Source organism: Rhinolophus sinicus, chromosome 14 (assembly GCF_057876585.1).
Source record: "Rhinolophus sinicus isolate RSI-liver-muscle chromosome 14, RSI-T2T, whole genome shotgun sequence".
Taxonomy (NCBI): Eukaryota; Metazoa; Chordata; class Mammalia; order Chiroptera; family Rhinolophidae; genus Rhinolophus; species Rhinolophus sinicus.
The window spans coordinates 13,087,456-13,099,897 of record NC_142514.1 but is presented as its reverse complement, the minus strand read 5'-3'; the positions used below and the strand labels follow the sequence as shown (position 1 = coordinate 13,099,897).

Genomic DNA, 12,442 nt, shown 5'->3' with positions numbered 1-12,442 from the left:
TGCCAGCAAGAATATAGTGGTATGACTCCCCTATCTATGGCTCCATGTGTGTTCCTTTTTGGCCTCACCATATCCTGCGTTCTTATGTGGGGAGCGGGACCAGAGACCCCGCATGACACCCTGCATGACAGTCATCCACTTATCTGTGTGACCTTAGACAAGTCATTTCATCTAAGCTTCAACTTCTTCTATAAAATGGTAATAATAGAAGCTAGTAGCTCAAAGGATTGTTGGGAGGAATCAATGAGATAATACAACAGCTTAGCACATAGTAACCACTCAATTAAAAGTAGCCATCACTTTATTATTCATTTTTGGTCCACTTATTCACACAATAATCATATTATGTTGATACTAATATCTTATTTCACAGACCTTCATTGAGTACCTATTATGTTCCAGGTGCTGAAGATCCCTAGTGACCAAAAGAGCAGTTAGATAACAGAAAAGAAGGGGTTCCAGAGCTGAGCACTCAGAAAAGGAAGAGGCGCTATGAAAGGGAACTCAGAGGAAAGCTGAGCAGCGAGAGAGGAGCATCAAAGGCGAGAGAGGCCAACTGCAGCAAACCCTGAGAAGTCAGCAAGATGAGGCCCCAAAGTGACCCACTGGCTTCTGCAAGATGGGAGTTTCCAGGCCAACAGGCAGAGGAAGAAGCTCGCCCCAGACTGATCTGAAGAGAAATTGGAGTTGGTATGGAAATAGCAACTGCAGAGAACTCACAACGTTTGGATGTGAAGAGGAGCAAAAACATGGGGGAGGTGGCTGGAGGGAGATTTTTGTTGTTAAAACTTAAAACAAACTATGAAATATTAGGGCATGTCATTTCAAGCAGGAGGGAATGGTCCAGTACAGAGGGAGAGATTGGTGACTCAGGAGAGAGGGATGCAGAGTGCCAGTGAAGTGGTGGCTCTGATGGTGAACAAATGCTTCTTCAGTCACTGTGAGTGGGGAAGGCAGAGGACGTGGGCGAGGTGCAGGGTTGTTGGGGGATGAGGGGTCTCCTGTCCGATTGATTCTATTTCCTGTGTGAAGCATGAGGCAAGTTCATCTGCTCAGAGTGAGAGATGAGAAGGAAATGGAGGAGGAGGAAGAGTGGAAAATCATCTCTGTACAGGGTGGGGGATTGACTATAGCATGGAAATATAGTAGGATTGCTAGGCAGGATTGAGGGCTCCTTTGAAATTTGGGGACATCAATTTCAAGTGACACGAGTCACTTTTAATTTCCCAGCAATGTTCAGATATTCTGATGTAAGCAGAGAGTAGGGGAATAGCTGGGCTTAACTAAGGTTGGGCAAGTTAGAAGAAGAGAACGAGGGCAAAGGGGCTACGGGGTTTTTCGAGGAAGCGAATATAATGACCATTACTAAGTTGGTGAGGAGGGAAGTGAGCATGAGAGAGAAGATAAATATGAAAATCTGGCAGGGTCACAAGTTTGTAGGTCGAGGTGACGTTGAAGAAATGCTGGGTGTGATATTGTCATAAGGAGGCTCAAGTCAGATTTGGGATCTTTGCAATTGTGTTTTCTGAGATAGTACAATTACCAGTGAGAGCAAGTCCAGAGTAAGACCATGGGAGTGGGTACCTACAGACGGGGGAAGGGAAAACTCATTGGTAGAGAAGAAATGAGTAAAGGAGAAGCCAGTAAGATTTCGGATGGATTATGCTTATGGATGCTGAAGACATAAAGTGCAGGTGGCACGGTGGGGGTCATGATAGCATGAACTTCAAGGGGGTTGGGCTTTTGAAAGAGGAAGGGAGGAGAAACAGTGCTAAAAATATTTATGGTGTTTGCCTGTCTACCCGCAGCCCCTTGTAGGGAGTCATGTTTAATGCCACATGCCCCCATGCGCATAGCAATATCTGACTGGTCAAGGGGTAGGATCTGACCTACGGGCTGCCAATGTGGTGCACTGGCCGGTGACCTGTCACCATTAAAAGGAGAGATGAGTTCATTGGATTCTATCTTGGGATCTGAACTATGAAACACAAAAAGAATTTGTTGGTTAATAGCACAAGCTGGGGGGCCAGCCCGGTGGCTCAGGTGGTTGGAGCTCCGTGCTCCTGACTCTGAAGGCTGCTGGTTCGATTCCCGCATGGGCCAGTGGGCTCTTGACCACGGGGTTGCCGGTTCGACTCCTCGGGTCCCGCAGGGGATGGTGGGCTGCACCCCCTGCAGCGGCAACTGGACCTGGAGCTGGGCTGCGCCCTCCACGACTGGGACTGAGGGGACGGCAGCTTGAGGCTGGGTGGCACCCTCCACAACTGGGATTGAGGGGACGGCAACTTGACTTGGAAAAAAGGCCTGGAAGTACACACTGTTCCCCTTCCCCAATAAAACCTTTAAAAAAAAAAATAGCACAAGCTGATGCAGAGTATAAAAGGACAAAGGTCATCAGGATGGACCTCACACAGGCTGAAATGTTAAGGGAATAGGGGTATAAACAAGCTGAGGATGCCAAAAAGTAAAGGAAGAACGTAGAAGATGCATCAAAAGCAGCAGAAATGAGGCCTCATGACAGAGATGGAGTAGCCTGTCCCTAGTTCTGGGTTGGTTCCCAAGTCCTCTTATTATGAGGGAACTTCCAAAGGTTTTTGAGCAGAGAAGCAATATAATCAGACCTGGGGTTATGTGTTTGGGCTCTGGTCCCAGACTGCCTGGCGTTGAAATCATTAGCTATGTGATCTTGGGCAAATTACTTAACCTCTCTGTGCCTTAGTGCCCTCATCTGTATCATGAGAATAACAGCACTGCCCTCGTAGTGCTGCCTTTTATTGAGGATTAGAGAAAATACAGGAGATGCATTTTGAACCAGCTTCTTTTCAGTATTATTTTCTTCAAATAAAATTGTCCCTTCTTTCCCAACACTTTCCCTTGTGATCTTATTTATCCCTTGGCTTCCAGGAGGGACACCACCTTCTCTTGGTCCTTTTCTCGCCTCCCAGGCTATTCCTTCTCAATCGTTTTGCTGGTTCCGCTTAATCTTCTTGACCTCTCTACATTCACCTCCTAAGGACTTAGATGTCCTGTGCTTTTAAGTACCTTAAAATATCATTAGCTGACAGTTCTCAGTTTGTCACCAACTCCAATTTCTTCCCCCAACTCCAGACTTCCATACTTGACTACTTGACACCTCCATTTAAATCTCCCGTAGGTAATCACAAACTTAACTTGCCCCAAACTGACTCCTATGTCCCCGCCCCTGGAAAAAAACCCTGCTCCTCCCCCAATCTTCTGCAGATCAATAAATGGAAAATCATTCCGGTGCTGATCAAGCTGAAAATCTCAGCATCTTCCTTTCTTCTCATGCCGACCACCAATCCATCACCCAAAACCCAGCATACGATCTCTTCTTGCCACCTCAATGCTACTGCCCTGGCGGAAACACCTTCATCTGTCTGCTGTGAGACCTTAGGTTACCTCTTCTGGTCTCTGTTAAGAGGATTAAATGAGTTATTATTTGTGGTCAACAGTGTCCAGCACATAGGAAGTCCCATGTAAGTGCTTTTTAAGTAAATAAAAAATGCCTTCAATGCAGAAATAGCTTTCTGACGGCCCTGGTCCCCCTACAGTCCGCTCAGGACACAGCAGCTTCCTGATCCTTTTAAAGCCCAGGCCAGATCCTGTCACTGCTCTGCACCTCTCTGACCTCAGCTCCCACTGCTCTCCCCTCGCTCAATCTGCGCCAGCCACCTGGGTGTCCTTGTTCCATGAATACAGCAAGGGCTGTCCCCACTGGGTGTTTACCTTGGTTGTGCCTCCCTCTCATTGAATGTTACTAAGTTAGGCCTCTTCTGGCCCCATTTTGGTTAACCTGCCTGCCTATGCCCTCACTCCCGATTTCCTCCACATCTCTAACCATCTGACACTGTTTACTTAGTAGCTAATTGTCTCCCCTTCAACATTCAAGATCTGCAACGAGGTGGACCATCTTGTTCATTGCTCTATCCCTAGAGCCTAACACAGTAGTTGGTACACAGTAGGTGCTCGCTCAATAAATGCTTACCAAGTGAAAACAATTCCTAAGTGACACTCCCTTCTCTGAATTCCCATAATACAGGTATGAATCATTCTTGGGGAACCTACCTATATCACTTCTTATGCTGGTGGCAAGTTTTACTTGACTTTGAGCTCCCTAAGGACAGGGCCTGGCTCCTGGTAATAATTCCTGTCATTTATGCAACACTTTACAGGTTACAATCCCTGCACAGGTGGCCTGATTTAATTCTCGCAAAAGGCAGTGAGCAAGTTAGGGAAGGCTAGCATCCCAGGTCGCCTGCCTTCTGGATCAACCTCAAATATTTGTTGAATGAAGAGGAATAAAAATATTTCCGGAGTCACTCTGGTGTGAAGCAGCCCCACTGGACAAACGGGCTGGTTCTCTGTAGCACATCTGAAAATACTCAGAACACCTACCATGTATGGAGCCCAGTTTTCTAATCCCCACCTGTGTCGTCCTCGCAGCGATCCTCTAGCTATGAGGCCATCTTTATGTCTTGTTCACCCCTGCTTTCTATTGGTGTCTCAAACAAGGCCTGGTATCTAGTAGGTGCTCAATGAGTGTGTGGCTCGAGACTTTTTTTTTAGAGATCGGTCTCAGGTGCAGCGACTTGCTCCAGGTCCCGCACGTTGCTAGCGGCAGCGCAGAGATTCCATTTCAGGTTCGCTCACTAAACTCTCCCCAGGCTGGGCTGGGCCCGTGGGCCGCACTAGTTCCGGGTCCGCCGCGGGAGTGAGCGCGTGCACCGGGTGGGGCGGGGAGGGACTGACCCCTCCCAGCCCCAGTGCCTTCCGCATCCCCGCCCGGGAGGCCCGCGGGCACGGTTCCTCTGCCGCCTCCCGCTTCTGCAGCCCCAGAGCAGGTGGCAGGGTCTGGGTGCGGGCAGAAGCCCACTCCCGGGGGTCAGCCCCGATATCAGTGGGCACGCCACGCCGGGCTCAGAGCCCCGGGCCGGCCCGCCCACTCTGCCGGCCGCCGGGCCCGGTCCCGCCCGCAGGCCCCGCCCCTCACTTCCCCGATCGGCGCTCCGCCCCCCGGCGCCGCGCTCCATACTTGGCGATCGCCGCGGCCCTGCGCGCTCATTGGCGGAGAGCCGGCTGCGTGGGGGGCGGGCCCGGGCCTGGCCGGGGCGGGGAAGGAAGGTGGCGGCGGCCCGGCGCGGGGGGAGGGGGGCGCTGACCCGGATGTTCACTCCTGGGCACCCGGGGAAGTGGAAGCGCCGGGCCCTGCTGCTGGGGGGAGAGCCACAGACGCCGGGACCGGGACCGCCGCCGACGCCGCCACCATGGTAAAGGCCCGACGGCACCCTCCCCCAGCCCCGGGGGCTCCGCCGGAGCTCACGTCCCCCTGCCCCCGCCGACCCCCGGCTTGTGAAGGGTGGGTTCCCCCGGGTGGGGGAGGGGCGGGGTCCGGGAACCCAGGTAGACACCATCCCTGCGCACTCAGGAGGGAGCTGCCAGCTCGGGCGGCTGGGGTGGGCTGCGTCCCTGCTTCCCCCTCCCAGACCCCGCCCTTGGCTCAAGCTGGAGTCCCACTCTCCACCTCTGGGTCTAGGCTAGTCTCCTGTATAGCCCAGGCTAGTCCCTCCTGGACCCGTGGGCCGGGCCCGGCACCCCCTCCGGTGACCCAGGTTTGGCCCCCATTTCTCCTCCCCATGGCCTGGGCTAGGTCCCTTTTCCTCGTTCCTACGGCCCAGGTTAGGCTGTCGTTTCTCTCTCCCATGGCCCAGACTAGGCCTCTGTCCCCCTCCTCCGTGGCCGCAGTCCGGACCCCCGTCAACTTCTCCAAGTGGCCTCAGCCTAGATGTGTTTCGTCTCTTCCATGGCTTCAGCTTGAACCTTCTTTTCCCTCCCCGGTCATAAGTTGGGGCCTCCCCTCCTCCGCCCGTGCCCCCGCCTGGACGTCACCCCACCCCACCCGCCATGATCCCCTTCCCTAGACTTCTCACCACTCTCAGAGTAGGCTGCGTCAACCTCCGTCTGTCCCGGGCTTTACCTTCTCTCCAGGGCCCTGCTCCCTGCCCTGAGCCACCACCTGGTCCCCTTCCCCGAACCAGGGCGAGCCTTCTTTGCCACCTGTGGGAAGCTTTGCAGCCCAGGGTGGGGTAGTCCCGGGGCTGTGCCTTTTCAGGTTTGAGGGTTGCCCCTTCTGGGGAGGCCGTCTGGGAGCGAGCGAGGGACGGGCGGGCATTTGTGTCCGGAAGGCAGCGCGGCGCTCTCCGGGCCTTTCCGCGGCGGCAGCCTCGGTGCTGCGGTTGGTGCTGCGGTGGGTGCTTGCGGAGCAGCGTCCTGCCGAGCGGCTAAGTTCTGAGTGGGAGCGGAGTGATGAGGGTGGGGGAGCAGACTCGGCAGGGATGAACGCACAATCGCTCGTGAGAGGCCACAGCCCATGGGGTGGGGGGCGGGCAGTAGGCCCCGAGGCCAACATATGGCCTGGACACGATGCACCCCAGCAGGCGCAGCCTCCCTTTCCCCTTGAACTGTCAGCTCGTGAGGGTTGGAACTGCTGATTATGGAGGTGCCTCTGATCAGGTGAGCCAGGCTCGTGGTGTTTGTTTTGGTCATGAAGGCAGGTGCTCTCTGGGCACTCTACCTGGCTTGAGGTTTCACATAGCCCCACACACAGGAGTCTGCCCCCCCCCCCCCCCAAACCTTCTGCAGGGCAGGCCCAGCACCCAGGTTGGAAGGGCCAGGGGGCTTCTCTGTCACATGGCCGAGGACCCATTGGAGAATGGACTGACAATTCAGGCTGTCCATCTGCTCCTCCCATCAGCATAAGCAGATGTTTGCATGTGGACTTTGGGCCTGAAGGGTTTTGAGGCTCTTGGTTCCTTGTTTGATGAAGGGATGTTGCTTCTGAACTGGGTGACTAATTCAGACTCTCAACGTTTTTTCTTGATGCCTTCCTGTATGTTAATGAACAAGGTGGCCAATGCCATTTTTCATGCTATTGGAGTTCTCTTCGTTGGCTGAGAACTGGCTGCATGGTGGGGGGTGGGAGTGGTGGTGGCGTGGCAATGGCCCAGTCCTGGGCCTTGGTGGGGCAAGACTTCTGGACAGGTTTGGGTGAGGACTTTAAAAGTGGAGTGAAGTTTCGTCAATTTGCTCTGGGGGCAAAAGCAGGGGAGGCTGGGTGGAGTGGCCAGGTGGGGTGGCTCAAGGCAGGTGTCTGGCTGGGAGGGGTGTCTGCCTTGGCCCTGGGTGCCTGATTCTTCAATTGTGATGGGAAAGTGCCTGTAATGACCCAGGAGGAGCACGACGATACACAGCAGGCTTCTCAAGAGTCCTGTGTCAGGTCTTTGGACAATCTGAAAGGACTGGAAGGGGTGGGGGACAAGGGCTACCATTTCTTCACGGGCTACTCAGTGCGAGGCACCGCGTCGTGAGGTTCGCCTGTGTGAGCTCCTTTCATCCACAGGCAGCCTTTTGAGGGATCCCCATCGTACAGGGAAAGAGGCTGAAGCTCGGGCGGACTAACTTACTCAGGGTGTTGCTCAGTCAGTGGAGGCCGACCTGGCAGGCTCACAGCTTCTCCTTCCCATTGCCCCAGGCTGCTAAGTGTGGGAAGACATGAAGGACACTGCTTAGAAAACATAATAATGGGGTACTGCGCAGAGATGGCAAGGGAGGAGCAGCACTTACAGTCCTCCGCTCTACCGGCTGAGCTGTCAAAGAAAGCACCAGGAGCAGCATTTACTGACTGGGTTGTGTCCTGGGTCCCTTGCGTAGGAGACGACATTAGTGAAATAGTCGCATGGGAGTGCCTGGGCCAGAACGTGCGCTCTTTGACGGCAGGGATTTTTGTCTTGTGTTTGCTTTCCATGGCTTGAAGGAAGTGGCTTGGAGGGCTCTCTTTTGGGGTGTGTCTGTGTTCATGGACTTAACCACTTGGAGTTCATGCTCAGTCTCTCATTAACTTGTTCTTAGTATCCCCTGGGCTGATAAGTAATTTCTGACTGGCTATTGTCAAATTTATCCCCTACTTGAATACTGGAATAAACTGTGGAGCCAGGTGGGGTAGGACAGAAACGGTGGGTGGGGCTGCAGATTAGGTAAATGAATTAAGAGCATTGTGGTTTTTGTTTTCAGTAGGTTTGATGGTAGAGAAAACAGGTAGCACTCAGTTATCTATACAGGGAAATAGTGGATTGAGAATCTGAAATGCATTGGAATTTGGAGTAAATTCCATGATTTTTGTTGGCATCAGTTAAGAATACACAGACAAATGGAATTTATGTGCATTCCCCTTGCAGGTAATAATCTTACAACGGTCTGTAAGTGCTTTACATTTTAAAGCACTTTTCCTTACACAGCTCTAGCTTCTAATGTAGGAATTATTATTCTAACTTAGAGTTACGGTTCACGTGCTGGGTGGTGGGGGTGTAGCAGTAAAGGGACAGGCTAAGAGGCCCCCTCATGAGTTGTCCCTGCAGCTCACAGATGGTTTTGCCTGACAGGAGCTGATACGAGATGCCTGTCATATTGTTACAAGGTGAAACAATATAGTTGAACTAATGTGTCTTGGTGGGTCTCCTGGTGTGGGTGAGATACAGGGCTCAGCTCAGACCCCTCATGTACATACAGCCCTGTTCATTTAAACCCAACTGGCCTCTGGTGGAATGCTTGAAAAAGCAGCCAACGATTGATCGCTTGAGATTAAGGAGATGATAAATCATACATTTGAAAGCAAATATTCCTGTGTATAACTCGGAAGTCCTAGATTTCTTTTACATTCTGTGGGGAGGGGAGAGGACAGATGACTGACAGTACAGAGAAACGGTGGCTGGGCAGGTACGTTGACCACTGAGATTCCCGTTTCCCAGCTGGGTAAATGTTTGCTCTTAGGCCAGTGCAGAAGTGAGTTAGGGAGGTAGGGACCTGAAGATACAGGATAGCATTCGTTCACCATATATTTGTTAACTGCCTTCTCTGTTGCTTTATGTGCCGAGGACGCAATGATGAGCAAGACAGGCAAGGGTCCTCACCCTCACAGCTTACATTGTGGGGGTGCGCAAGGGGCGTGTTTAATAGGCCTGAAGTTTAAGGAGGAAGAGCCTTGTTTAGTGTAATTGCAAGCACCTTTGCATGAGCTGTGGCGGGAGACTAAGAGAAAGCCGGGGCTCGTGCCAGGCTTCGCTCCCAGACCTTCGGGTGCGCCTACTCTGGTCTCTGCCGTCGCTGTGGAGGTGAGTTGCACTGTCTGTCTCTCTGCAGACCAGAAGCTCTCCCATCCAGGAACGGAACCTTTCGATGCCACGGGAAGTCCTGTCTTCCTAACCTGGGTAGCTACCATTGATTGAGGGTCTGTAGTGACCCAGAAATGTGACTTAGGTTTCCCCTGACCCCCTGCTTTACTTGTAAGGAGCCTGAAGCTTGAGCAGTCGAGTGATCAGTGTGAGAGGCAGGCCTGGGACTCAGAGCTGGGTCCACCCGCCCCCTGTGCTGGACACTCACTCTGTTTCTCAGAAACTGAGCCGTGGGCTCGTAAGTACAGCGTCGCGTCCGATTTCTCCTTGCCGCCGGTCCCACCAGTGAGAGTGCCGTGCAGAAGCCCGAAGGATGCCAGTGCCGGATCCACCTGTGCTAGGAGCCCCTAGAGCAATGCTGTTTCCAAACCTAAGCTTTTACGGATGTGTCAGTGTAGGGACGTAGAGACTTGTGCTTATACGGCACCAGCCGTGCACCGAGCACTCTGCTAGGAGCTTTAGCCTGGTGGGGCCTCCTCACAACAGCCCGACCAGGAAGGTTCGGCCTTGGGAGGGAGGCTGCATAAGATAAGAAGTTAGGACTTAGGAGCCAGACTGCCTTGGGATAATGACAGTAAGGCTTGGGTGAGGCTTAAATCAGATGGTACATGTCAGGCATCCAGCAGCATCTGGCACGTAATTATGTAAGTCCTAACTGTTACCAGCACCGTTTTACACATGAGGTTCCGACGTAGGTGGTTAGTTCCTCTGTAGCGACTAAGTGGGGGAACTGGGTTTTCTGCCTGCAGAGCTAGACCCCTGTCCTCCACTCCTTACTGCCCGCCGAAGGCTTATGGGAAGCCTGCTTGGTTTTGGGCTGTGCCTTAAACGAAGAACTTAGAGAACCCGAGGCTCTTCTTCCCCACAAAAGACAAGGCTCCCTGTGCCCTGGACACCACCTGTTGCCATCACCTGATGCTGGATCTCAGATCCGATGCTGCGTCTGTGCCGGGTGGAGCCCCTTACGAACCGTGAGTCCTCACCCGCCTCCAGGCTTGGAAGAAGAGGGTCAGGACTGGGGACAGCATGTGAGCTCCGTGAGGGCCGGGACCTTGTGTGTTTGGTTCCCACTAACTGCCCCTCACCTTGCGCTGGCCACCTGGCGCTTGGTAAGCTCTTCGTAAACACTGAATGAATGAGTGGGCAGAGCGGAGAGTTGGCTGTGTGTTGTTCGCTGCTGCTCCACAGAACGTGGGCTGGGCAAATCTGGGTTGGAGTCCTGTCTCTGCCACTCAGTGTGACGTGAGTGAAATCCTAATCTTTCTCTGCCTCAGTTTCTTGATCTGTAGCTTGGGGGATACGATAGGGAGACCAGGAAAAAGAAGTGAAATTGGTGATGTACTTAATCAAGGGTACTTCATCAGTACACAGTAAGTGGTAGCTGTGATGATTATTCTGCTTTCTGTCTTACTCTGCTTTCCACAGAGTAAGTGAAAAGCCATAATCCCTGTCCTCTGATCCAGAAGGGGAGGCAAGATGTGTCCAAAAAGTTAAGTGCAGCAGGAAGGAGGCAGTAGTAGAAAAGACTGAACAAGGACCACATGTGACGTCCCTGCAGGCGTGGCTTGCCTTCCACCTCCTCCAGGAAGCCCTGCAGACCACTCCAGCCCCGAGTCAGCTTGGGGAGACCTTGCTCCGGGGTGCAGTCAAGGAGAGGGCATTCTAGGCAGGGACCTGAAGCGAAAGCAAAGGTCAGGTATGGTCAGCTTGTGAGTTTGGGGACCAGCCATGGAGTAGACAGAGCAAGTGTGGGTGCCTGAGTCTGGGGAGTGAGTTGTGGCGCGCCTGAGTTGCTAAGCTAAGGAGTTTGCATTTGATCTGAGACAGTGTGGAGCCAGTTACATTTTTGACAGGGCAGGTAGAAATTTGAGCAGGCTGGCAAAGTAGCGGTATTTTAAGAGTCGTCTGGCTGTGGTGTGTAGGAAGGACCTGGGAAGGCAGAGGCATTCGCAGGCATCAGCTGTGAGGTTATGAAGGTCCCGGCTGCTGTGCGGCTGTGGGTCTGGAAGGGAAGGAAGGGTTGAGAAAGATAGGACGGCAGAGTGAGAGGTCGTGATTGACCACCTCTGGGACTGAGGGGTGGTGGTGGAGCTTCTGTCCCCAGAGCTCCCTGTGAAGGCATTCTGATAGGATGGTTTATCATCAACCCAACAACTGTTTCTGGCCAGTTTAAATCCTAGATAGTGGTGCCTGCAAAGCCTTGATATCCTCTGAACAACTGACGAGGGATTGCAGTCTGGTTAGCCCAGTGAGATGCAGCCACCCAGCTATCCCGTGTCTGCGGTGGCAGCAAGTTCTGCTCAGCTTACACAGCCTTAGGCTCTGGGCAAACAGATGCCTGAGACGCCTCGTCCTCTGCAGGGACAGAGATGAGAGCTGCAGGGTGCAGGCGCTGCACGGAGGCTGTCGTAGTGACAGGAGCTCTCTTTCGCTGACGACTTGTTAATATCCAGAGCAACCCTGTATGGCAGCTTCTCACATCACCCTCATGACGCAGGCGAGGAAACCGAGGCTTGCCTCCACAGTCTTCTGACTCCTGAGCCTGTGCACGGCTGCCTCTAGCATTGTTTCCATCGCATCACTCATTCGTGGACTCTCACTGAGCAGTCAGATGGGCCTGTTACGTGTGAGTCATAAAGTTAAATGGAGGACGCAGATGGAAACAGGTGCCTCTGAGAGTCTGACCAACCTGGGCATGAGGCAGAGCCAGCATGGTGACGTCCAGGACACAGGCGGGCCTGGGGGCCCGCTCACCTTTTTCCCTTTCCTTGCCCCCTCCTGTTCTGAAATCTCTGGAAGCCTGTGAAAAGGAGTCTTCGTCTACAACTTTCTAATGATAAATGTCTAGTCCAAGAGTCCAGGTTCTTCTAAGGCCGCAGTCCTGGTGGTTACCATCCGCCTGCCCCTCGGCGGTTCTTGTGAGGATTAAGTGGGTTTACGTGTGGAAGGCGTGGGCCGTGCCTGGCGACGTGTCACTGCAGCAGGAGTATTGGCCGTGAGCTGATTATTTTATTCATATGGATGGTTGATAGTTGCGTTTTTTAACCTCCCAGCCAGCCCGGAGGCAAGTGGTAGCCCCCTGTTCTGCTCAGACCCTAAGAGGTAGAGTCCCTTGTCCAAGGCTGCCTTCTGGCCCAGTGTTTTCTGGCCGACCAGTTCGTACCATCCTGCAGATGAGAAGCAGTCATTGCCACTGG

At 53.1% G+C, this 12,442-nt stretch overlaps 1 protein-coding gene across 2 annotated transcripts in view; it reads left to right on the top strand.

Annotated features, from left to right (window-relative positions):
• The first annotated feature begins 6,426 nt into the window (after positions 1–6,426).
• Positions 6,427–12,442, top strand: part of CAPZB (capping actin protein of muscle Z-line subunit beta) — a 133,017-nt gene continuing 127,001 nt past the window's right edge. For both annotated transcript variants that reach the window (XM_088790274.1, XM_088790273.1), the window contains exon 1: positions 6,427–6,531. In XM_088790274.1, coding sequence (XP_088646400.1) covers positions 6,442–6,531 — 90 coding nt within the window. In that variant the 5' untranslated portion in view covers positions 6,427–6,441. The remainder of the gene's footprint in view (positions 6,532–12,442) is intronic.